Here is a 27,943-nt window from a genome sequence, read left to right on the forward strand (position 1 = left end):
TACAATTTGAAACGAGACTCGTCCGACCAGGCAACATGTTTCCAGTCATCAACAGTTCAATGATGGTGTTCACGGACCAAGGCGAGGCATAAAGCATCATGCTGTGCAGTCATCAATGGTACACGAGTGGGCCTTCGGCTCCGAAAGCGCATATCGATGATGTTCCGTTGAATGGTTCGCACTCTGATACTGAAATCTGCAGCAATTTGCGGAAGGGTTGCACTTCCGTCACTTTGAACGATTTTCTTCAGTCGTCGTTGGTCCCGTTTTTGCAGGATCATTTTCCGGCCGCAGCGATGTCGGAAATTTTATGTTTTACCGGGTTCCTTATGTTCACAGTAAACTCGTGAAATGGTCGTACGGGAAAATCCCCACTTCATCGCTACGTTGGAGATGCTGTGTCCCACGGCTCGTGTGCCGACGGTAGTACCATGTTCACACTCACTTAAATCTTAATAAACTGCCATTTTAGCACCTGTTTACATACCTCCGCATTTGAATACTTATGCCTGTACCTGTTTCTTTGGCGCTTCGGCGTATAAGGAGCAGTCAAATGAAAATCGATGGAAAAAAGTAAGTAAACTGTTTATTATTTCAAAAGTAATCGCTGTAAATGTTAATACACTCATCCCACTGTGAGACAAGACGGTCGGTGCCGTTGTGGAAAAGCGTTTTCCGTTTTCTACGGAAACGTGATTGTTCCAGGGCTTGCACCTCTTCGTACGAAGCAGATCAACGGCTCCAAACATGGGAATCGCATGGGGAGAGATCCGAACTGTATAGAGGATGTGTAAGGGGGTCCCCGTGAAACTTCTGCAGTGTTCCACAAAGAAGAAACCTTGGCAACATGTGTGCGGGGCATTATAAACCACATTGCCAACATGTGGGTCAGCCCACTCAAAACAACATTGGCAACATGTGGGTGGGCACATTCAAAACAACCTCGGCAATATGTGCGCCGCTCCACTACAAACAACCACTAGAATACTAGCCCACATGTTGCGAAGATTCTTTCAAGTACGCTGCAGAAATTTCGCTGGGAATCCCTTACACATCTTCCACAGAGGTACGAGCACAGGGTACAATCACGACTACGCAACCGGAAACACTACTGTTAAGCATTAATATTAGAGGAAGATGATATCACATATCTATACTTTACTAAACATAAGGCACTAGAAAGAACTTATTCCTCATTCTGTAACAGTTTACACGTCAGGACTTTATGGAGGAAAATTATTAAGATTAGGGAAGATCATGCACTTTTCCCTGAATGCATTCATTGATCATCTCGCCTGAGAGTGGGATGAACGTATTAACATTTATTGCAATTACCTTTGAACTAATAAGCAGTTTAACTACTTCCAAAATGAGATTTTCACTCTGCAGCGGAGTGTGCGCTGTTATGAAACTTTTCTGACAGATTAATACTGTGTGCCGGACATAGACTTGAACTAGGGACCTTTGCCTTTCACGGGCTAAGCCATGTCTCCGCAACATCCTTTCTTCCAGGAGTGCTAGTTGTGCTAGGTGTGCAGAAGAGGTTCTGTGAAGTTTGGAAAGTAGGAGACGAGGTACTGGCGGAAGTAAAGCTGAGAGGATGGGGCGTGAGTCGTGCTTGGGTGGCTCAGATGGTAGAGCACTTGCCCGCGAAAGGGAAAGGCTCGAGTCTCGGTCCGACACACAGTTTTAATCTGCCAGGAAAGTAGTTTAATTACTTGTTTCCATTTGTCTAGCTTTCGTCCGACTCCTTCCCTTACATTGGTGTTAATAGATTCATTCTGCTTTCAGTTTCAAATCCCCGTTCTCTAAATTTTCTGAATAGCGTTCTGCGAAGAAAACGTCGTGTTCCCTCCAAGGATTTTTATGTGCTTTCACGAAGCATTCTCCGTAATACTTGCCTTTTTATCAGACCTAAGGACATCATCGAAACCCGTCTTTCACGGTACTGTTCACTAAACTCCACGTTAATGACACGTTACCGAAAGCGTGACACATGTTTTGATGAAATATAATACTAAAGTGACAGTAGTATGTGCGTTCTCAATGCCGAATTGCTAGCGAAAAAGGAAAACGTTTGTGTAACTGCCACTAGGTAACACACATAGCAACACAATAAATAATTATCAACAACCATTAACATCAAAATTTCTGCGTGCTGCATGCAGTCACCAACCTGTCAGTAGTCAGTCATACAAAATCACCTAAAAGTTATGTGCACACACATGTTGAAAATCTGCATTCGTTTTGATGTCCTACTTGACGTAGGAACGTAAATCAGCTGCAAACTTCGAGCCCGAAATACTGCTGACATATGGGATGATATACAGCACTAAGCAAAACGCCTGGGTATTTTGCAGGAGAGACAGCACCGAGTTATGACTAATTTTCATTTTAAGACTAGAGATAAGTGTCTGTTTACGTAAGAAGTCTTCAACAGAGTTAAGAAGAAGCCACAACTTTACTCTCTGTGGAGTAGTATTGTTGCTGCATTAAGGCCAGTGCGACAGGGTTACGTGTCGTCTGTAAACAAGTACTTAGCGATGTGGCATAATCCACATACATATGAATCACCGCTCGCTAATAATGAGAAATAATAATTCAGCATTCAGAATCAGATTAAAGGATACCAGAGTCAACGTGCACACGATAAACCCGTAATAAGTCGTGTCGATGGAACAGGGCGTATGCCATATAAAAATATCAAATTCCATAACACAACAATTATATTTATGAATGTTTGGCTCTATAAGGTTCAAATGGCTCTGAGCACTATGGGACTTAACATCTGTGGTCATCAGTCCCCTAGAACGTAGAACTAATTAAACCTAACTAACCTAAGGACAGCACACAACACCCAGCCATCACGAGGCAAAGAAAATCCCTGACCCCGCCGGGAATCGAACCCGGGAACCCGGGCGTGGGAAGCGAGAACGCTACCGCACGACCACGAGATGCGGGCGCTCTATAAGGTTACCTTTCTGTGCAGCGAACGTGGAATATCAAATTACAAAGAACGTAGCAACCATTCTGGGCAGCATAATTTATTTATCTTTTTCATGATAGAAACCTGCCAAGGACAGTACTTCTACTTACGGCATGTACCGGTTAAAAAAATTCACCGATGATGACTGATATCAGTCGAAATCGATTTGCAACAAGATTAATAAATTGTGTTTCCGCGACTGGTTGCTACATTCTTTATACTTATATTTCTTTGCCTCTGGTATACATGGTAATTACATCCATATATCCAGACTTCCTTACAAGTCCTACTTTAGTAATATTATATTGAATTATAGATGCACTTAGAAAAAAAAGCATACAGAAGAGGTGAATGGAATTTACAACAGAGTCTATGGGGCTTTAACAAACACTGTTGTCAAGCTGAAATATCTGTACTTTACTAAACATAAGACACTACTAGTTTACTCCTCATTCTGTAACTGTTTACGTCAGAACTTGACGGTGGAAAACTGTTAGGACTGGCGGAAAACTACTAAGCAGTATGTCAAGTGTGACCAAAACTACTCGAAAAAGAAGACAATATCACTGTTCTTCCCGTTTAAATATTTGTGTTGTTACATGTTGACTACGAGTAAATTTCAGTCTCGCTGTGGCTATGGGTGTGTGCATTTTGGTGTTTGTCTGGTTGTGTGTGCAAATGAGTGTACTTCTACCAGAGACAGAGCGATAATCCGAAAGCTAGTAGAAATACTGTTTTCTAAAGCTTACTCCATTCCATGACAGCCTGATTAGTACAACAACCATGATTATATAAACAGGCAATCCCAGTTGCAAAGTTATTTTTTTTTTTTTACAAATAACGCGTTTTGCATGATTAAGGCTTCTGCAGATTTTCTAAAAGATGAGGAAAAGCAAGAACGAAATTATAAAAAACTATAAGTTAAGGGGCGTGGTTCTGAGCTGTGCTAAAATTTTAAAAATAATTTTAAAAACTTTAAAAAAGGAAATTAACACTCATGTTTGAAAGGCACTTTTAAAAAGGAAATTAACACCGACGAAAGGCTGTCAAAGCTATACGTAGCACCGGCTGCTAGGACTGTTAGCCGCAACGATGGTAACAAACCATCTAGAGCAAGAACAGCTTAACAAATCCAATTGCGTCAACTTAAAAGGATTTTTTTTTCCTTTATTGATTTTCAATTCCCCCCGAAGGGGGTGGGCTGGCAGCAGCTTAGTACGCTGCTCTGCAGCCTACAGACTTTTATTTTAAAAAATGGAAGAAGAAAAGAAACAAGAAAAACAGACGATAAAACAGTGACATAGGCGTAAAATGGCGGAAAAATGCGGAAAGTTAAAACAGAAAGCAAAAGGGGTTGGCAATGTTAATAAAAGACACAGGAATCAGACAAGTAACATAGTACACACACAATTAAAAAAACACGGCGACAGTCTGGTTGCTGTTCGCAAGAGATAAAAAGCACACCCAGCGACAGTATGATGGCCGTTCGCAACACTTCCCAAAAAAACACAACACGGAACACTCACTGTAAAACACTCACTGTAAAACACTGCACGAAAAGGGCGGCACAAAGATGACACTCCCGAGCCAAAGGCAGATGGGGGGGGGGGGGGGGGCTGGAGGAGGGGGAAGAACAAGGAGGGAGGAAGGAAAAAACGAAAAGGGTGGGGGGGAACCAAGGAGGGAGAGGACCAATAAAGGGGGGGGGAGGGGCAGGGCAGACGCAAGAGGGAATGAGAGGAGGCAGAGGAGGGAAATGCAAAAGGACTCAGGGGAGAGAAGGGGGCAGAGAGAGGGGAGTGGGGAAAAAAGAGGATGGAAGGGGGGGGGGGGGAGAGGGAGCCCGGGAAAAGGACAGAGGAAAGGAGTGGGAGTGAGGATCAGAGTTGATAGGAGGGATAAATGGAGGGAGAGAGGGCATCATCCGGGAGGGGGAGTTGATGGAAGCCACCTTGGGAAAGGAGATGAAGGGTGTAGAGATGGAGGGTAGGGGGGACACAACAGTGAAGACGTGGCAGGGGGCGGGGTTGGGAGAGGAGAGGACCAACCAGGGGGTGAGGGGGTTCAAAGCGGCGGGAGGTGTAGAGGATGTGGATATGTTCGAGGAATAGGAGCAGATGGGGGAAAGGAATGAGATCATAGAGAATCCGCGTGGGGGACGGGAGGCTTATACAGAAGGCGATGCCGAGTGCATGACGCTCAAGGATCTGGAGGGACTTATAGAACTTGGGGGGGGGGGGCAGATATCCAGGCAGGACTGGCATAACAGAGGATGGGACGGATTAAGGATTTGTAGCTGTGGATGATGGTAGAGGAGTATAACCCCCATGTCTGGCCAGAGAGGAGTTTGAGAATTCGGAGGTGGTTGTGGGCTTTGGATGGGATGGAGCAGAGATGAGGGATCCAGGTGAGGTGATGGTCAATGGTGAGGCCACAGTAGGTGAGAGTGGGGGAGAGGCGGACAGGACAGGCACAGACAGTAAGGGAGAAATCCAGGAGCCGGAAGGAGCGAGTGGTACGACCTACGATGATTGCCTGGGTCTTTGAAGGATTGATTTTCAGGAGCCACTGGTTACACCATGCAGCAAAAAGGTCAAGGTGATTCTGGAGAAGGCGTTGGGACCGTTGGAGGGTAGGAGCGAGGGCAGGGAATGCGGTGTCATCAGCATATCGCAAGTGGTCTACTGGAGGGGGGGGGGGGGGGGGTTGGGGGCTTAAAAGGATAAAAACCAGCGATAAATGTTTGGACGTAAGCAAAACAAGAGGGGGTACGGACAAATAAAGTAACGGAGAATACCTTAAAACAGTCGGGTGTAGCGCAGTTTTGAGTTACGCGTACATCATATGCAAAAGGAAAACACGTCACTAAACGTGCTACTAGGCGGCCACATCCAAACTAGCGTGCAGAGGAAAATCACGCTGCCCGCACTAGTACGGGGTACAACAACAGAAGGCACTAGTGTCGGTAAAACTTAAGCTGATCGAGGCCTAAGACTACAAGAAGCCTGTTGCGCTCAGTTTGAGTCGTAACACGACGTCCTGTGCCTACACGAAAAGCATTATTCAACGTGGTGGCGTTGCTGTCAGGGTTCCTCCCAGCCATAATCCGTAGGTAGCAGTCATCCACAGCAGTAGGCCTCTGAGCGAGGCATGTCATCGACAGTTCCTGAAGCCGGCCGCGGTGGTCTAGCGGTTCTAGGCACTCAGTCCGGAACCGCGCGACTGCTACGGTCGCAGGTTCGAATCCTGCCTCGGGCATGGATGTGTGTGATGTCCTTAGGTTAGTTAGGTTTAAGAAGTTCTAAGTTCTAGGGGACTCATGACCACACATGTTAAGTCCCATAGTGCTCAGAGCCATTTGAACCATTTTGACAGTTCCCCTTTCTCTGTATCTCCATGTCCGAACGACTTTGGTTTGGTTCGCCCCGAGACGCCTGGACACTTCCCTTGTTGAGAGCCCTTCCTGGCACAAAGTAACAATGTGGACTCGATCGAACCGTGGTATTGACCATCTAGGCATGGTTGAACTACAGACAACACGAGCCGTGTACCTCCTTCCTAGTTGAATGACTGGAATTGATTGGTTGTCGGACCCCCTCCATCTAATAGGCGCTGCTCATGCTTGGTTGTTTACATCTTTGGGCGGATTTAATGACATCTCTGAACAATGAAAGGGACTGTGTTGGTGTTACAATATCCACAGTCAACGACTATTTTCAGGAGTTCTGGGAACCAAGGTGATGCAAAACTTTTTTTGATGTGTGTGTTTTCCTTTTTCGTAATGCTCTTGTACATGTGACTTCCAGTTATAGTGTAAAAATAAGTAAATTTCAAATTATTGTGTTTAAAGACTCAATTTTTTTTGTATAAAATTCTGTCATAACTTTTAACACTGAATGCATGAAGAAGCATTAATCATATCTTTGTTTTGGTTTGCTCTTCATAACAAATATCACTGGGTACTTTTTGACTGGTTACATTTCCCATTCGACACTTCATCTTTTGTGCATGGATACCTCCTTGTTTCTGTAGATGTTTAGAAATTTAGATAGGACACTAATTATATGGATTGTCACAATGCTGGTATGCTGTGACATGTGACTAACCTTTGTAACTATTGGCTTATAAACCCTGCGTAAAACTGATTAGACCTCGTACATTTCTAGTTGCTTCACGCTTTGTTTTGGTGTATACAAATCCTGTGATAATGGTGAAAACCAGATCCGGTAGTTGCATTAAAAGACAGTTAACCAGCTGTGTGTCATGCATTTTAAAAAAACTTTCCATCTACATTAAGAAATAAACTTTGAATACAAGACCAATAAAACGCAAAGAAAAATTGTGAATGTATAGAAAGAAAGGAAATATTATCACTCACAAAGTATTGTCATTGTGTACTTTATTTTTCTCATACACACACACACACACACACACACACACACACACACACACACACACACACAATAAGGGAATTTGAGGAGATACAGTCAGCATATGCTTGTATGTCTTTATTAGATCGACAAGCTCCAGTACAATAAATACTTAACGGCGAATCGTAAAGGACATTTTAAACCATACGTTTTGTCTCATTTTGCTGTTGCTATTTTTTTCGATTTCGTACTACACAATGGAAATAAAATAGTTATAAAATATAAAGTTAATACTAGTTCTCCGCAATAATTCAAAATATAAAAAAGACCTCATAGCTATATCTAAAAATTAATGTCCTCAGGAGACGTTGCAATGGAACACACTATTAAAGTCGATCATTTAAAAAGGGAGTACTTTGATGGAAGTCGTCGGTGGATGAAAATCTGGATGACATTCGAATCCGTTCACCAGTACAGTTCCAGGCCACTAGACAAGTTCTTCCTAAGGTTTCTGTGAAAATATGAACTTCTCTGCCTCGTGATGTGTGATGTCCTTAGGTTAGTTAGGTTTAAGTAGTTCTAAGTTCTAGGGGACTGATGACCATAGATGTTAAGTCCCATAGTGCTCAGAACCAACCAACCAAAATATGAACTATCATTCTCTGTTAAAGTTGTGAGACACTTTCCATTCACAAGGAGACAACAACAGACTATAGCAAACGCTTTAACGATGAACACAAACAAGATGAATACTGCACTACCTGTGTAAAAAGTAACTACACCATACTTGTGGGAGGTCAAGTCAGCTGCTCCACAATAAAACAGTAAGTAGAACGAGAAGAAAGGAGAATAAGATAGAACCATAGATCTTCTGTTCCTTTAAGGATGCAAACGTGTACCACACCAGTACAATAAAATTACATGTACAGAGAAGAGTCAGTGAATTTTGGACGTATTTGCGTATAGCGTATTTGTAACAATTTTACTCATTTCATTATTGCGCTGCAAGCTTGCAAATGGTATTTTTCGAATACATTCACTCTCATTTATTGCTTTGCAAGCTTGCAGATACTGTACTTGGAACACCTTCACTCACTAACTTACTGGTCTGCAAGTTAATAAGTGATTTATTTGGAATACATTTACCTACAGTGATATCATTTTGAAATCTTGCGATTAGTGTAATGCAAGAATACATTTCACTGTATGGTTAAAGGAGCTGAATGTGAAGAGAAACGTAGATGGCACACAATGTAAAGAACAGGGTTCTCGTGGAGAAACTTCACTTGTGGAGAGCTTTTATTTCAAAATCTAAGCTGAAAATAGTGACCCGATATTAAACAGTCACAGTGATGTGACAAGTGTTACTCATTGAAACCCATGTATGGATAAGCAAACAAGAAGTTTGAAAAGAGTTCGGTTAGCTTTCCTTTTTGGGGATTGTCATTTGCAGAAGAGCATCATGATCGGTGGGAAGCAGTTAAAAAGAAATTCGAAATGGTAGAGATGTGGATATGGAGAAACCATAAACATAATAAAATAAGAAACATAATGAAATAAGATGGTTCGAAATGGTTCAAATGGCTGTAAGCACTATGGGCCTTAACATCTGAGGTCATAAGTCCCATAGACTTAGAACTACTTAAACCTAAGTAACCTAAGGACACACACACATCTATGCCCGAGGCATGCTCTTGTACCGTAGGCAGAAGAGTAGGGAATAATAGGGTGTATTGGAAACCTGAACAAAACCAGCCTGCCTTCAGTAAAAAAGTGGTGCAGTAGTTATTAAACATCGCTCATACATAGAGGGGGCATATGTTGAAAATAATATTGACTTTATGTTCTATTTCGGGCAACGGTCTTGTCGCAGTGGATACACCGTTTCCCGTCAGATCAACGAAGTTAAGCGCTGTCGGGTGTGGTCGGCACTTGGATGGGTGACCATCCGGGCCGCCATGCGCAGTTGTCATTTTTCGGGGTGCACTCAGCCTCGTGATGCCAATTAAGGAGCTACTCGATGGAACAGTAGCGGTTCTGGTCACAGAAAACCATCATAACGACCGGGAGAGCGGTGTGCTGACCACACGCCCCTCCTATCCGCATCCTCAGCTGAGGATGACACGGCGGTCGGATGGTCCCAATGGGCCACTTGTGGCCTGAAGACGGAGTGCTTTTTTATGTTCTATTTCAATTTTTTGAGATCATTATTCAAAGTTACTGTGATCAACAATTCTCACGTTAAATGAAATAATTTTAAATAGCCAGGCAGCCTATTAATCATATGTAGCCGTCATCGCAGTCAAGGTGAGTGCTATCCATGAACCTACGACCGAGCGATATCTCTTATGTTAGGGACACAGCTGCAGAAGATGCAAAGTGAATGGATACAAGATATTCGACATGTCTGTGAATTGTACATGGCGACACGCAATTTCCATGGGAAATGTCTTGCTGTCACAAACAGCCCATATCGTCACCTTTTCCGCGGCAATGACAAGAGGAGTTGTTGCACTGGGGCAAAACCGTGATGTGTTAAAGAGGTTCATATGGAACATTATCTACAAGTCCCTGCTGATCGACCTTAATAGTAGAAACACAGAGATTCAACACAAAAATCAGGAATTAACGTAACCTAACGAGACATGGTGGTATGAGTTGTCCGTCAGCCAGTGCTAAATGAAGTGATGGATGAGTTGGCAGCATATAATTCTGGATGGAATGTTCCAGAAATGACTTCATGGCGAAATGCTGCATTATCGAGGTGAGTTGTTAATACACGCTAAAGTACAGGTTTTTTTGTGGACGTGTCCACAGTGTTTGGCACTATTTATTTGGGCGCCCCCGCTCGGCGCTTAATGGGCGCCGCATGTTTTGCATTCAGAGTGCGGCCGGCTGCAACAGGTGGATCGGAGGCCGGCAGGCGCGCGAGGCACGCCCGCGCGCTGTATGCCGGGGTCCCGGGTTCACACCTCCTCGGCGTCGCTCAACTTCTCCGCCTCCGCCAGCGGTGCCTTCTTCTCCTTCGCCGGCTCTTCGTCCATCATACGCTGCCTCTCCGCGTCTCGGCGTCTCTGAAGAAACACAAAGACGCCGACATTTATAAACATTACACTAACGACACAGGACATTCGTGAATTTACTTATTACAGGGAAGTTTTCTCTCTGATGGGCCCGCAGCACATATCAGGCCAAAGAACAATATATCTACATACATATGAAACTGAACTCCGTCTGAAAAGGCCTGGGAAGGCCCAACGGTGCCGACCGGCCGCCGTGCCATCCTCAGCCCACACGCGTCACTGCGTACGGATATGGAGGGGCATGTGGTCAGCACACAGCTCTCCCAGCCGTACGTCACTTCACGAGACTGGAGCCGCTAATTCTCAGTCAAGTAGCTCCTCAGTTTGCCTCACAAGGGCTGAGTTCACCCCGCCTGCCAACAGCACTCGGCAGACCGGATGGTCACCCATCCAAGTGCTAACCCACCCCGACAGCGCTTAACTTCGACTGTATATTGTGTGTGTGTGTGTGTGTGTGTGTGTGTGTGTGTGTGTCAAGGGCTTATTTCAATAGTGGTACAAGTCCATTACCTCCACTTTTCTGCCTATAATGCTTCTGAAATTAATGATCAAAACAAACAGAAAGAAAGGTTCATCTCTAGACAGAAGCTATATGCTTGAATATTTCTGGTATCTCAACTGCAGATTTTTCAGCGCTCATTTAACTTCAGGACTCTGTATCGCTGAATGAACCACTTGTACCACTTGTACCACTATTGAAATAAGCCTTTCATATATACTCTCACTATAGCTCAAAAGTTTTCGAACGTCCTGAAACTAAGATAAAAAATGCTAGTTATTTGATTCAAAGCTAGTTATCAGATTCCAATACGATTTAGCTATATTGTTTCCCCAGTGTCATGCTCAATATAACGTGTAAGAGTAGTGTTCCACTTTTAAAAAAAATTTGAATCGCTCAAAACAGAACTTTCCGTTGATATGCTGCTCAGCTTCCAAGCATAGAATGCCGCTAATTTTGTATTATGGTGGCAACGTATTACCTTTCCTCGCCCGATGGCGTTCATAGGACTAAACAAATAACACGGTTACATGTAGGAAAAGGGCACGTAGTTATGCACGAGATATCAAAAAGTAAACTTCGGTGAGTGCTCAGTGAAAACACCGATAATAGGACGACGAAAGGGATTTCCAACAGGAAAACGTTCTGAAATTGTGTCTTTACGTGCAGTCGATGTTACAATGCAACAAATAGCACGTCAAGGACATATTTCCTTGAAATTTGTCCATTGTACCTTGCACAGACATGCGGATACTGGCCAGAATATGGACCAACCTCGAAAGGGCAGGCCGAAAGTCACACCAAAAAGTGATGACAAATATATAGTAGTCACAAGTAGATGTGATCTGATCACTTCAAAATACCACCAGTTTTATCAGCAGAGCTCAACCACAATAAAAAAAAGCCGCTGAGTGTCAGTACCGTAAAAAGACGTCTTCAGGCAGTGAACCTTAACGGGCGTATGGCGGCTAAGGAACCATTATTGACGGCTGTTAATAGGCAGAAGAGGCTACACTGACAAGACAACATGAAAATTGGGCACTTTTCACTGACGAGTACCAGTATGAGGTCATTGGCACAAAGCGACGCAAGTTTGTTCGCCGGTTGCTAGGTGAAAGAATGTTACACGAATGTGTATCTCCAACATTAAAGCACGAAAGGGGTTCCTTCTTGGTCTGGGGATATTTTGGAGGTGGTAAGACTGGTGATCTTGTACAAATAAATGGAACAATGGAGAAAGAGAATTACCATCACTTTCTACAGTATCACGGAAAGCCATGTGGAAGACGTTTGATTGGCGAGGGATTCGTCATACAGCAAGATAAAGACCCTAAACTCATTTCAAAACTCTGTAAAGCGTATTTCTCAAATTCAGGAAAAAGGTGGAAATGAAAAATATGTCCCACTCGCCCGACTGTAATCCTGTTTGGCCTCACTGATTTGGCACCACTTGGAAAGAGCAGCAAATCGAAGGCCGGCCTGTTACCGACACACATCACCTCTGGACCGGACTACGAGAGGAATGGTGGCATATCAGCGAGGACACACTGATAAAGCTGTCAGCAAGTTTGCCTCGCGTATGCAGGGCAGTGATTAAAGCCAAAGGAGGCTACTCTGAGGAGAGTAAAATTTGACTGCATGCATTTAGTTTCAATGAAAGAGTATTCCAAATCTTACGAGTATTTCTAACATTTCTTTTTCCAATTTACATTTTTTTTTTCTCAGGGGCACTAACATTCAAAAATTTTTGTGCGATAATATACAGATATACATATTTCTTACAGAGTTTTTTCTGCAATTGACTATTTACTTCACGACAGCCTCATTTCGGCATTTTTTGCCATTTTCAAGCGATCCTGCAATAATGATACATTTTTTTTCTAATATTATACGATAAAAGTGTATTGCTTACGTCTGTGTTGGTACTGTGTTCTCTACAACATATGCTACAATACCTTATTGTGCTACAGGAGTATAAGGCTTAAGTCTCTATTAAGGATAGTTTGAGTTTATGTTTGAATACAGTATAATTTTAAACTATAAGGCTCAGGTGTATATTAGTAGCTTTTGCTTTGCATCAGCTGTTATGACATGTATTACTCTGTTGCATCCTGGAGCGTCTTTTTGATTACTTCTCAGGTATTCTTGTATTCTACACCGGACTAAAAGGTGGAAAGTTCACAGTACGATTCGTAGAACACAACTGAGACTGCGAGAGCAGTCAGTCTACATGTTACATGGATCTACCAAACCAAAACCAAAACACAATAAAAATTTTGCAAAAACAGACATAATGTCTAATGGGATAACCGCAATCAATGGTTTTACAATGTTACTTACAATCCGTCTTTATTGCATAAAATGTTTATTCACATGACCGGTTTCGGTTCATCTAGAACCATCTTCAGATCTGGAATTTCGGTTACACGTCCACACAAAGCAACCTTCACATGCTGCGTGTTGCTGTGTGTGGACGGGTTACTCCTGTAACGAAAATTGCTGATCTGAAAATGGTTCTAGAGGAACCGAAACCCGTCATGTGAATTAACATTTTATGCAATCAAGACGGACATTACAATAAAAATTCTACATAGAATACTCAAATGACATACAATCAATACTTTCGAAGAGCTTGAAATCCACATCCGCACGAACGTGTACACAAGCAAAATCTTAATGAACAAAAAGAACTAAAGCATAAAGAATGTTTGTAAATTTTACTGATACCCTAAAAAATGGCTAGAAATTCAACGCCTCGTGACACATAAAAACAATATTGTAAAATCAGTGCTGACTGATTTTCCATGAATAAAATGCACTGTGAACATATAAACATCACTACAGAGAGGTGACAAACAATATATTGTAATTCTTCAGGCTTTCCCGGCGATCTAATGACATCTTGGGTTGTCGGGTTTTCTGCCGGATATCAACGTCGTACTTGCACGATATTTCGGTAGCTTAACTCGTTACCTTCATCAGGTGCGACCTGAGACTACTTGCAGCGGCCGGCCGCGGTGGCCGTGCGGTTCTAGGCGCTCCAGTCCGGAGCCGCGCTGCTGCAACGGTCGCAGGTTCGAATCCTGCCTCGGGCATGGGTGTGGGTGATGTCCTTAGGTTAGTTAGGTTTAATTAGTTCTAAGTTCTAGGGGACTGATGACCACAGCAGTTGAATCCCATAGTGCTCAGAGAAAATTGAACCCATTTGAACTCGCAGCGAGCGGGCGCGGACCGCAGAGGAAGCGCCTGGTGAAGGGGGAAAGCCACAGGCATAAATACTGGACCAGGTCCACTCGACGAGTATGAAGGAAACGAGCTACGCTACCGAAATATCGTGCAAGGCCGGCCGGTGTGGCCGTGCGGTTCTAGGCGCTACAGTCTGGAACTGCGTGACCGCTACGGTCGCAGGTTCGAATCCTGCCTCGGGCATGGATGTGTGTGATGTCCTTAGTTAGGTTTAAGTAGTTCTAAGTTCTAGGGGACTGATGACCACAGATGTTAAGTCTCATAGTGCTCAGAGCCATTATCGTGCAAGTACGACGCTGATATCCGGCAGAACACCCGACAACCCGAGATGTCAAACAAGATATTATATGAATGCCACCTCGATGGGCTATGAGTCGACTACTTTCAGTTCGGATGCATATTTACGTTCGACCTCCAGCTGTAATCTAAAATTAGAGAGCACGGGCGACACGGACTGCAGGTAGGTGGCGCTAGGTGCGAGTGTAGGCAACCCTGTGAGCATGCCGAGGTAGTCCACGTATTTGCGATAAAAGCTGTGTCCGGGTGGCAAAATTGTTGACGCAACTTCTTAGTAAGCAGGAGATCCTGGGTTCGAATCCTGACCCTGCACACACACTGATCAACGCTGATTCCATATAAAGTCCCAATGTCACTGGTATCATTAGTTCATTCCCTTTTCTTTCCTCTCTCTCCCGTTCATTATCAGTTTACATAATATCATCAAAAACAGCTATCAGTCCTCTTACAAACACGACCTGATACAAAAATTACTGGAGTTTAAGTGGATGGAAAACCAGCAGGTGGCCTTCGATACTTTAATGGATGCACTGAGGCATGCTCCCATGCTGGCTGTACCCATCTGACCTCCAACTCTGGATATTCCAGAAGCAAAATGGAGAGACACGGTCTACTGGTTATGTATATCGTTCACTGACTCTGGCCGAAAAATGGTTCAAATGGCTCTGAGCACTATGGGACTTAACCGCTGTGGTCATCAGTCCCCCAGAACTTAGAACTACGTAAACCTAACTAACCTAAGGACATCACACACATCCATGCTCGATGCAGGATTCGAACCTGCGTCCGTAGCGGTCGCGCGGTTCCAGACTGTAGCGCCTAGAACCGCTCGGCCACTCTAGCCGGCGACTCTGGCCGAAGTTAAGTATTCCACGTATGAGTTGGAGGCACTCATAGACCTGTTTTGTCTCGGCACCAAGAATGTGAACTTGAAACTGACAACCAGGCGCTTATCTGGATTCTGGCTCGCCCTTGTAAAACCCACTTGTTGGGCGGTACACCTATAAGCTTTCGACTTCTCGATGAGGCATATTAGGGGCAGTGAGAATGTGGTGGCTGATACACTCAGCTGCATGCATGTTCGACGAACAGTGGGCGGACGACTTCGTTCGACTCTCTGACGAGCTGTAAATCGTGAGAGCTGTTCTTGCTGAGGTGCTGACTTTGTTTACCAAGAGAGAGGAGGAACAAGAGGCAGAACCTGAGTGTTGTGCTCTTAAGCGGCGATTTGCGTCGGGCGAGGAGGTTCTGGGATATCAGATCACAAAGGGGATCTTGTGTTTCAGGCCTCGACGCGGGGATCGGTTGAAGGTTTCTCTGTCCCGTGCCTTAGTGCCAGCATCATGACTCCCTATTAGGAGGACATCTTGCCATACACAAGACCACACACACAAGGTTAGACAGGTCATAAATTGGCTCTCTGTACAGATATTAGGCGGGTACTCTGCCAGAGTCAGGCATGTAAGTTAGCGAAACCAAGTTCAGGAACCAGAAGGGACTGCTGCAGTTCTCCCTGGTACAGCGGCCTATGGCAAGATTTTTCATTGGTTATGGGGATCTGTACTCAGACCAGGTATTATATATTTTTGTGGCCGTTGTCGGTTTCACTAGGTTTGTTTGGCTGTGCTCGAGTAAGGATAGGGGATAGGGGTGACTACTAATACATGTCAAATATCTAAGCGGAATATATTCGCCTTTGCTTCCCGGGAATTTCGGCGTTTTTGCTTTCAGCACGGTGTCACCCACGTGACAACTATGCCATATTACAGTCAACCTTCTTTTGTCGAAAGGTTTAATCGAAATTTAAAGGCAGCGTTGATCACATTCCGTGCCAAGGCGCAATCCAAATGGAATCGTTCCTTGCGATGATTGAATTTTGCTTTCAACATGGCAAGACATGAGGCCCATCAGGCCACCCCTATTGCCTTGCTTTTTGCCCACGTACGTAACTCCCAGCTTTCCAATTTGTGGGCTGCGGACTCACTTCCCGATAAAACATCACCCAATGTTCTTCGAGATAAATGGCAAAGAGCAAAGAAGAACATCGAAAAAGTCCATAAGAGAGAGGCAGAGCAGTCTAACCGTGGACGCGAACCTGCTATTTTAAAGGAAAAACTTTGGAGGGTGGAAGCAGGAACGTGTGATATCGAGGACGTTAGCGTTGCACTTCGTTTCCCTTTGGCGGGTCTCCGGGGTGCCCACCTCGGTCAGCCTCTGCATCCATAACGAAGAGGCAGGGCAAGTCCAGATAGAACGTTAGCCAAGTCAAACGTGCTAGCCCCAAAGGACGAAGACTTGTCGGTCCATCTTTGCACTAGCGGTCGAGTCTTTTTTTTGGGGGGGGGGGGGGGGGGTCTGAGCCGTGCTGCAAGGTCGATACTTCCCAACTTGCAGGTCGATACTTCCCGCCCGACTTGCGAGTACGTCTCTACCATGGAAGTAAGAATACAGGGAGACGCCGTGACGTCACAGCTGCGAAGCCATGTGAAGCCGAGGGTAGCCATCTCAATCCGACCAAAACATTGCTGCTGTATGCTTGTGTGCATAGGCTTGTCGCTAGCTTTTGGAAGGATTTTGCGCTATTATGGTGACTTGTGTGGTGTTCGGATGTACGAATCGTTCTGATTGTGGTGCGAAATCGAAGGGAATAACATTTCATGTGTAAGTTGTCTCGTTAAGTGCGATTTTACAACTTCATTGTGAACGAACGTGTGCTACATCGGTACTTGTACTGTAGCGTGTTTTTCCTTCTGTATGATTTTAGATTTCCTAAAAATGAAAGTCGGAAAGCTCTGTGGGAGAATGCCGTGAGGAGGAAGAATTGGCGTGCGTCTAAATGGAGCACTATATGTTCTCGGCATTTCCGAGAAGAGGACATAGACCGAACTTCCCTTTCAACAGTAAGGCTCCGAGAAAATGCTGTACCATCAGTTTTCCCTACACACCCAAAACATTTGCAAAAGGTATGTTAATTCAAAGAACTAAATTCTTAGTTTTCAAGTTCACGTTTCAGTATAATACTTACGTATCGTCGATAACCGAAGTGTTGAGTAACTCACTTTGCCTTCATCATGTACCAAATTAAAAGCTAACACTACATTAACTGGCGTAAAGTATAGGCCTAAACAGGACACTGTGTAGATTTGCCATTCTATGTACCGTATTTCAGTAAATATTGGTGGTAATGAACGGTGTTTCCCAGTAGTGTAACGTAACTGAAATGTTCCAGTACGTATTACAAACAAGATGTATTTATGGGGCTTTGGAGGGAGGGTATAGCTAACTTAGTTTTCAGTTTCTATTATTTAGTTTGTGATACACGTTTATTACTGAATTAACAAAATTGTATCGTTTACATTGAAGGCTAGCTATTCGTAATATTACATTAAAACTATTTTTAATCAGAAGAAACGCGGAATTTCGCCTTTACGAGATTTTATTTTAAACAAAAAACTTTGAAACAACCAATCTGATGACGTTACATGCGTAGATGGTGCAATTAGCGACTGTAATACACGCAGCGCTATAGCACACTGGCAATGTTTTGGTCCGAGTGTCATGGCAGCTAGCCACGCCCCCATGGCTTCAAAACGTAGTACGGCTGGGATACGTAGCGCCATCTTCCCTTATTCTTACCTCCATGGTCTCTACTGCTGCTGTGTGACGCTCTCTTTGGTTTGTTTAGACAGAGCAGACTGGGGCGGCCCGTAGAGGGAGATTCGTGGTGGTTGCCGTTGAAAGAGGTCGCTGGCGGTCTGGTCTGGCTACGACGCACTCAGTGTGGAAGGATTGTTTTGAGCGCGCTGGGCGAGTAAGGAGAAGCAGTATAAACACGCCATGGAGGCGTCGTGACCAGAAGACGTGAGGCCTGTGGAACTCACTGTTTTCCACGTCTCCCCGTTGGTGCTGGTTTATCCGGAGGACAAAGCCTTGCTGCTCCTAAACTGGGTGAACGCCGTAATTATCCTCGTGCATTGGTGGCAGCTTGCTCGTTTCTCTGTTGTAGTGCATCACTTTCTTTTTTATTTCGGCACGTAGCCGTATTGCTTATTTAATGCGCCTTTGGGGTGTTCATGTCGAACTAAGATGACTAGAATCCTTCTGCAGCTTCACTGAAAGTTTGTAACATCATCACAGAATCAGCCTGTATACACACATACATTTACAGTCGCCGGCGTCTGCAACATTGACGCTGTGAACTACTTAAACCTAACTAACCTAGGGACATCACACACATCCGTGCCCGAGGCAGGATTCGAACCTGCGACCGTAACAGTCGCGCGGTTCCAGACTGTAGCGCCTCGCCGGCCGCGGTGGTCTAGCGGTTCTAGGCACGCAGTCCGGAACCCCGCGACTGCTACGGTCGCAGGTTCGAATCCTGCCTCGGGCATGGTTGTGTGTGATGTCCTTAGGTTAGTTAGGTTTAAGTAGTTCTAAGTTCTAGGGGACTGATGACCACTGTAGTTAAGTCCCATAGTGCTCAGAGCCATTTTTTTTTCTAGCGCCTCGAACCGTTCGGCCACTCCGGCCGGCAGTTGGAAAGTCACGGCGTAGATTTCCAGCTATTCGAATAATCCTCCTATAGTCCTTACTTTTGTTAGAACTATTTCCTTTTGTTACACAGGAAGAAAAAAGAATTCTTTAACTGTGGTGTGACATGTTGTTGAAAACCGCCTTTAATCATACTGACTTCATTTCCTACTAAGACAGTTAAGGTACGTTTTGCGCTCTCTGGACATACAGCGGGGCTGGGAAGGGTACGTTTACGGCGGCAGTAACCGCTGACCTGAAACATAACTTGCTACTCGCGTTATCAGAACACCGGGGAAAATTACGTTCCGAGCAAGCAGAGGAAACTACTTATCTTTCCAGTTGGGCAGAGATTTACAACTACTCGATTTGTTCTCGTCTGGGTGAGAATATGCAAAAAGACAGGCGTTATCTGGGCTTCACCCGGAAATTGGAATACTTGATGGGACTTAGCGGGATGGGACTTAGCGACGTAACTCGCCAGACAGACCACTTTGAAGGCTGCAGTTGGCGTTACACATTCTGCGGGGGAGGGGGGACCTAACTGCTTCTCCGGCGAGGTTATCTTCACTAAATATTTCCTAAAGCAAGGTTTAATTTGGAACGAAAACAGGTGTAGGACAATCAGAGAGCGAAAATTCTCTCCGCTGTACGAGGTGCATTCAAGTTCTAAGGCCTCCGATTTTTTTTTCTAATTAACTACTCACCCGAAATCGATGAAACTGGCGTTACTTCTCGACGTAATCGCCCTGCAGACGTACACATTTTTCACAACGCTGACGCCATGATTCCATGGCAGCGGCGAAGGCCTCCTTAGGGGTCTGTTTTGACCACTGGAAAATTGCTGAGGCAATAGCAGCACGGCTGGTCAATGTGCGGCCATGGAGAGTGTCTTTCATTGTTGGAAAAAGCCAAAAGTCACTAGAAGCCAGGTCAAGTGAGTAGGGAGCATGAGGAATCACTTCAAAGTTGTTATCACGAAGAAACTGTTGCGTAACGTTAGCTCAATGTGTGGGTGCGTTGTCTCGGTGAAACAGCACACACGCAGCCCTGCCCGGGAGTTTTTGTTGAAGTGCAGGAAGGAATTTGTTCTTCAAAACATTTTCGTAGGATGCACCTGTTACCGTAGTGCCCTTTGAAACGCAATGGGTAAGGATTACGCCCTCGCTGTCCCAGAACATGGACACCATCATTTTTTCAGCACTGGTGGTTACCCAAAATTTTTTTGGTGGCGGTGAATCTGTGTGCTTCCATTGAGCTGACTGCCGTTTTGTTTCTGGATTGAAAAATGGCATCCACGTCTCATCCATTGTCACAACCGACGAAAAGAAAGTCCCATTCATGCTGTCGTTGCGCGTCAACATTGCTCGGCAACATGCCACACGGGCAGCCGTGTGGTCGTCCGTCAGCATTCGTGGCACCCACCTGGATGACACTTTTCACATTTTCAGGTCGTCATGCAGGATTGTGTGCACAGAACCCACAGAAATGCCAACTCTGGAGGTGATCTGTTCAACATTCATTCGGCAATCCCCAAAAACAATTCTCTCCACTCTCTCGAACATGTCGTCAGACCGGCTTGTGCGAGCCCGATGTTTCGGTTTGTTGTCACACGATGTTCTGCCTTCATTAAACTGTCGCACCCACGAACACACTTTCGACACATCCATAACTCCATCACCACATGTCTCCTTCAACTGTCGATGAATTTCAATTTGTTTCACACCACGCAAATTCAGAAAACGAATGACTGCACGCTGTTCAAGTAAGGAAAACGTCGCCATTTTAAGTATTTAAAACAGTTCTCATTCTCGCCGCTGGCGGTAAAATTCCATCTGCCGTACGGTGCTGCCATCTCTGGGACGTATTGACAATGAACGCGGCCTCATTTTAAAACAGTGCGCATGTTTCTATCTCTTTCCAGTCCGGAGAAAAAAAATCGGAGGCCTTACAACGTGAATGTACCTCGTAAATGCCAGGCGCTCGTCAGCAAAAGACACTTGAACAGCCTCCATGCCAACATAACATTTACCATGAAAGTAGAAATGGACAAGAAACTGCCATTTCTAGATGTGCTGGTCACAAGGGACGGCGAAAACCTGGGACAGAGCGTGTATCAAAAACCGACACACACGGACCGATACCTGCACAAACTGTCAAACCACCACCCGAGCCAGAAAAGAGGCATGATTAGTACGCTCGTAACGAGAGCAGGACGAATATGTGAGCCGCAACACCTCAAACGGAAATGCAACACCTGGAAACTGTCCTGAGGAGCAATGAGTACTCCACAAATTACATTAGAAGTGTGACAGAGCCAAACACTCGGCGAAGTAAGGAACCAGAAAAAGAAATGTCGGGTACGCCCTTTCTGCCATACATTCCCAAAGTGACGGACAAAATCGGCAGTATATTGCGCAAACATGGCGTAAAGACGATTTTCAAACCGACAAGGAAGATCAAAGAGTGTCTTAGATCGGCGAAGGAGAAAAGAGACCCACTTGCAATGTCGGGAATATACCGTATACCATGCGCATGCGGAAAAGTTTATGTCGGAATGACTGGACGATCAATTAACACCAGGATCAAAGAGCATAAGCGACATTACAGGTTGGGGCAGGTGGAGAAATCGGCCGTGGCAGAGCACGCACTGAATGAGACCGACCACGTAATAAAATCCGCCGACACGGAAGTTCTGGCTGTAGAGAAGCACTATCACACGCGCTTGTTCAGAGAAGCTGTAGAAATACAAAAACACGCGAACAGTTTGAACAAGAAAGAGGAAAACCTTAAGTTAAACGGATCCTGGCTTTCCGTACTGCAGCGAACGACCGTCACAGGTAGCAAGAGGAGAACCGCACCGGAAATGACCGCGGAGAAGCCCTCGAACGTTGGCGCGCCAGGTTCATATAGTCTGCGGCCGCGAGCTCGGCTCCAGTTCACCACCGGCAATGGAGGGTGAAGCTTTGACAATGCCAGCCACTCGTGCTGGCGAAACGTCAGGAAAAACATTAGATGAACGTCGGCCGAAGAACCAAAGACAGAAGCCAATAGGCAGTTTGTCAACAAGTGGCCACGAAAGCCTTAACAATTTTGTAAAGAACAGTTTCTTGTATAATTTCTGTACAACATAGGCCATGAAGATCAGAGACAATGCTTCGATTGAACGCTCTCTTCTGTTTTTGTTTCGTCTAGCGGTAGGCCGCCATTGTAGCGCAGTCTGATAATAAATGTAAGTTTTTTCTGTATTTTAGCAAACTATAATAGAAATTGTTATTAGAAAGTGTGTATTATTGACTTAGTTGTCACCTCTCATGGTCGCAACAATTAATTATCACTAACCAAGTTTTTTCAGAAGTTCGAGTTGCGGGGAGGTCTTTTTCTCTAGCAGCATTTCGTCGGCCTTTACGCTGACGATCTTTTATAATTAATAATTCATGTTATAATATTAAAAGTAAATGCGAGAGACTTGTCAGTTTTGATCTTCCATTAATATCAAAGTTAAAGGGAGTAGTGATAGATTTCATTTACTAAAATTCACAGCACTGTATGAGTTCGGTATGTTTCATTTTGGCCGCTTAACGGCAGATGAAATTCTCTCCAGTTTTGCCTTCAGATAATGAACACGAAATATTGAAAATCTTTCCTTTCAATAAGCTCCGCTATATCTCAGTTAATCTTTGTGAAATTTGGTACATAAATAACCAGTAGCCCCTGAGACCCATATTAATAATTACAGTTTGCGTAAGAATACGCATATTTTCTTTTCTAAATAGCAGCGCTCACGCAAACTACTTATTAGAAGGCGGTGAGTCACGCGTTGTGTTTAAAAATATTATATCGGACATACTTCGGGGCAGCCGATGTCCGTACGAGTGTTATTGCGACATAAGTTAATTAAAAGTCTCATGCTACCCCGCGATATTGAAAGACACCCCAGTCAATAAATCATAAATAATAATATATACAATATGTAATAAAATCACGGTAAATGTATTATAACGTGATACCATGAGTCGTGCAACAACATAATTTTGTAGCTACATTTAACAGAATATGTGGATACCATCTACAAAATGTGTTGCGAGTAGAGATTTAAACGTGATGCCTGCTTAGCTGGGTGATAACGTGCTCGCCTTCCATGCAAGCGGGCCCGGGTTCGATTCCCGGCCGGGTTGGAGGTTTTGTCCGCTCGTGGACTGGGTGTTGTGTTCTCCTCATAACCATTTCATCCTCACCAACGGCGCTCAAGTCGGGCAGTGTGGCGTCGACTGAAATAAGACTTGCCCTCGGCGGCAGAACTTCCCCGCATGGGGCCTCCCATCCAACAATGTCATTCGATCTATTCATTACGTTTCATGTAATGTTATAATTTTGTAGCACACGCACGCACACATTCATTCATGTAATGCTATAATTTTGTAGTGCGCGCGCACACACACACACACACACACACACACACACACACACACACACACACACAAATGTATACAGCGTGGTCCACTGATCGTAACAAATATCTCACGAAATAAGCGTCAAAGGAAAAAACTACAAAGAACAAAGGGGGCAACCAGATGGCGCTATGGTTGGCTCGCTAGATGGCACTGCCATAGGTCAAACGGATATAAACTGCGTTTTTTTTTTTTTTTTTTTAAATAGGAACCCCCATTCTTTATTACATATTCGTGTAGCACGTAAAGAAATATGAATGTTTTAGTTGGACCACTTTTTTCGCTTTATGATAGATGGTGCTGTAACAGTCACAAACATATGGCTCACAATTTTAGACGAACACTTGGCAACAGGTAGGTTTTTTAAATTAAAATACAGAACGTAGGTACGTTTGAACATTTTATTTCGGTTCTTCCAATGTGGTACATGTACCTTTGTGAACTTATTTCTGAGAACGTATGCTGTTACAGCGTGATTACCTGTAAATACCACATTAATGCAATAAATGCTTAAAATGATGTCCGACAACCTCAATGCATTTGGCAATACGTGTAACGACATTCCTCTCAACAGCGAGTAGTTCGCCTTCCGTAATGTTCGCACATGCGTTGACAATGCGCTGACGCATGTTGTCAGGCGTTGTCGGTGGATCACGATAGCAAATATCCTTCTGCTTTCCCCACAGAAAGAAATCCAGGGACGTCAGATCCGGTGAACGTGCGGGCCATGGTATGGTGCTTCGACGACCAATCCACCTGCTATGAAATATGCTATTCAATACCGCTTCAACCGCACGCGAGCTATGTGCCGGACATCCATCACGTTGGAAGTACATCGCCATTCTGTCATACAGTGAAACATCTTGTAGTAACATCGGTAGAACATTACGTAGGAAGTCAGCATACACTGCACCATTTAGATTTCCATAATTCCGCACCATACATTACCCCGCCAAGATCTCTGATGTTCCACTTATCGCAGCCATCGTGGATTTTCCGTTGCCCAATAGTGCATATTATGCCGGTTTACGTTACTGCTGTTGGTGAATGACGCTTCGTTGTTAAATAGAACTGTACACGACGTTCAAAGTCGTCGCCATGCCATTCCTGGTGCATAAAAATTTCGATCACAATAGCCATACATCAACACGATATCGACCTTTACCGCAATTAGTAAACGGTCCATTTTAACACGGGTAATGTATCACGAAGCAAATACCGTCCGCACTGTCGGAATGTTACGTGATACCACGTACTTATACGTTTGTGACTATTACAGCGCCATCTATCACAAAGCGGAAAAAGTGGTCCAACTAAAACATTCATTTTTCTTTACGTACTACACGAATATGTAATAAAAAATGGGGGTTCCTATTTTAAAAAAACCCAGTTGATATCCGTTTGACCTATGGCAGCGCCATCTAGCTGGCCAACCATAGCGCCATCTGGTTTTCCCCTTCAAGCTAGACGAGTTTCGTTCTTTGTAGTTTTTTCGGATGATGCTTATTTCGTGAGTTGTTTGGCCCGGTTATTATCAATGGACCACTCTGTATATAGAAAGTTGCCGGCCATCACAGGTTCAACTGCGGACGCGAGAAAGACTATAAATTCATTAGATGCTTGCATCAAGTGGGAATGGAGTGGATGAGCAGAAGCTTTGGAAATATTTTTGTTAAAAACGAAAAGCATAATGATTTTCCTTGAAATCAAACAAGTGTGAACCTCTACGCATTATGATTAAAACTGAAAATATACGAAAAAGCTTATCATTCTCGTTGCTTAAATTTATGGTATCTGTAACTATATGGGTGATGTATCACTGTCATTAACAGATGATAAATTACAGTTGTTTACCCGAGGTGATGTTATATGTCCCATAATACAAATGGTTCAAATGGCTCTGAGCACTATGGGACTTAACTTCTGTGGTCATCAGTCCCCTAGAACTTAGAACTACTTAAACCTAACTAACCTAAGGACATCACACACATCCATGCCCGAGGCAGGATTCGAACCCGCGACCGTAGCAGTCCCCATAATACACAGTAAGGCCCTGAAGTGCTTCGCAAACGTCATTGCACCCATCAGAAACTGATATACAGCAGTTTCTTGTTGAGTCATCAGCCCTCTGACTGGTTTGGTGTGGCCCGCCACGAATTTATCTCACGTCCCAACCTCTTCAACCAATTGCAACTTAGGTCCTTAATTATTTGCTGGATGTATTCAAATCTCTGTCTTCCTCTACAGTTTTTGCCCTCTACAGCTCCCTCTAGTACCACTGAAGTCATTCCCTGATGTCTTAACAGATGTCCTATCATCCTGTCCATTCACCTTATCAGTGATTTCCACATATTCCTTTACTCTCTGATTCTGCACAGAACCTCCTCATTCCTTACCTTATCAGTCCACATAATTGTCAACATTCGTCTGTAGCCGCACATCTCAAATACTTCGATTCTCTTCTGTTCCGGTTTTCCCACCTTCCATGTTTCACTACCATATAATGCTGTACTCCAAACGCACAGTCTTAGAAATTTCTTCCTCAGATTAAGGCCTACGTTTGATACCAGTAGACTTGTCTTGACCAGGAATTCCTTTGCTAGTGGTATTCTGCTTTTGATGTTGTTCATGCTCCGTCCGCCATTGGTTATTTTGCTGAGTAGGTAGCAGAATTCCTTAACTTCACCTGCTTCGTGACCATCAGTCCTGATGTTAAGCGTCTCGCTGTTCTCGTTTTTGCTACTTCTCATTACTTTCGTCTTTCTTCGGTTCACTCTCATGGAATATTCTGTACTCATTGTACTTTTCATTCCACTCAGCAGACCATGTAATTCTTCTTTATTTTCACTCAGGATAGAAACGTCATGAGCAAATCGTACCATTGATATCTTTTCACCTCGAATTTTAATTCCGCTCTGAACCTTTATTTTATTTCCATCGTTTCTTCTTCGATGTAAAGATTGAACAGTAGAGGCGGAGGACTACATCCTTGTCTTACAACCTTTTTAATCCGAGCACTTCTCCCTCTCGCTTACCTCTATTGTTTCAGAATTTCGAACATCTCGCACCATTTTACATGGTCGAACTTTTTCTAGGTCGAAAAATCCTATGAACGTGGTTTGATTTTTGTTTAGTCTTGCTTGCATTATCAACTGCCGCGTCAGAATTGCCTCTCTGGTACCTTTAACATTCCTAAAGCCAAACTGATCGTAATCTAGCACATCCTCAATTTTCTTTTCCATTCTTCTGTGTATTATTCTTGTCATCAACTAGAATGCATGAGCTGTTAAGCTTATTGTGCGACAATTCTCGCACTTGTAAGCTCCTGCAGTCTTGGGAATTGTGTGGATGATATTTTTCTGGAAGTCAGATGGTATGTCGTCAGACTCATACATTCTACACACCAACGTGAATAGTCGTTTTGTATCCACTTCCCCCAATGATTTTAGAAATTCTGATGAAACGTTATCTATATCCCTTCACCCTTATCAGATCTTAAATACTCCAGTTATCAGTTATTTAAATGCAAAAGTCACTAACATTAACGTCATCAGTTGGTAATCAGTAGAGTGTAAATGCTAGACTTTCTTCAGCTTTAATTGGTCAATTGTAATAGCGTTCTATTTTAAAGTTTTGGCTTCGATTGTAATGAAAACTAGCGAAAAGCGGAACCGAAAAAAGTTCATAGTTTTGCTATAATACAAAGGAAAGGTGGAGCTACAATTCAGTATTGAATGCACTACCGCCACGAATTTCACGTTTACGTACAAATTGAGACACCTATTATTTCCTTTCCTACGATATTTTGCTCAGTTCCTCAAAAACGGCGCTCTCGCTCTATCTACACTCCTGGAAATTGAAATAAGAACACCGTGAAATCATTGTCCCAGGAAGGGGAAACTTTATTGACGCATTCCTGGGCTCAGATACATCACATGATCACACTGACAAAACCACAGGCACATAGACACAGGCAACAGAGCATGCACAATGTCGGCACTAGTACAGTGTATATCCACCTTTCGCAGCAATGCAGGCTGCTATTCTCCCATGGAGACGATCGTAGAGATGCTGGATGTAGTCCTGTGGAACGGCTTGCCATGCCATTTCCACCTGGCGCCTCAGTTGGACCAGCGTTCGTGCTGGACGTGCAGACCGCGTGAGACGACGCTTCATCCAGTCCCAAACATGCTCAATGGGGGACAGATCCGGAGATCTTGCCGGCCAGGGTAGTTGACTTACACCTTCTAGAGCACGTTGGGTGGCACGGGATACATGCGGACGTGTATTGTCCTGTTGGAACAGCAAGTTCCCTTGCCGGTCAGGGAATGGTAGAACGATGGGTTCGATGACGGTTTGGATGTACCGTGCACTATTCAGTGTCCCCTCGACGATCACCAGTGGTGTACGGCCAGTGTAGGAGATCGCTCCCCACACCATGATGCCGGGTGTTGGCCCTGTGTGCCTCGGTCGTATGCAGT

General features: G+C 44.2%; 1 protein-coding gene across 1 annotated transcript in view; it reads right to left on the reverse strand.

Annotated features, from left to right (window-relative positions):
* Positions 1-9,505: 9,505 nt before the first annotated feature.
* Positions 9,506-27,943, reverse strand: part of LOC124552289 — a 151,132-nt gene continuing 132,694 nt past the window's right edge. Inside the window, exon 9 of the mRNA XM_047126566.1 lies at positions 9,506-10,430. Coding sequence (XP_046982522.1) covers positions 10,323-10,430 — 108 coding nt within the window. The 3' untranslated portion in view covers positions 9,506-10,322. The remainder of the gene's footprint in view (positions 10,431-27,943) is intronic.

Source organism: Schistocerca americana, chromosome 10 (genome assembly GCF_021461395.2).
Source record: "Schistocerca americana isolate TAMUIC-IGC-003095 chromosome 10, iqSchAmer2.1, whole genome shotgun sequence".
Classification (NCBI taxonomy): Eukaryota; Metazoa; Arthropoda; class Insecta; order Orthoptera; family Acrididae; genus Schistocerca; species Schistocerca americana.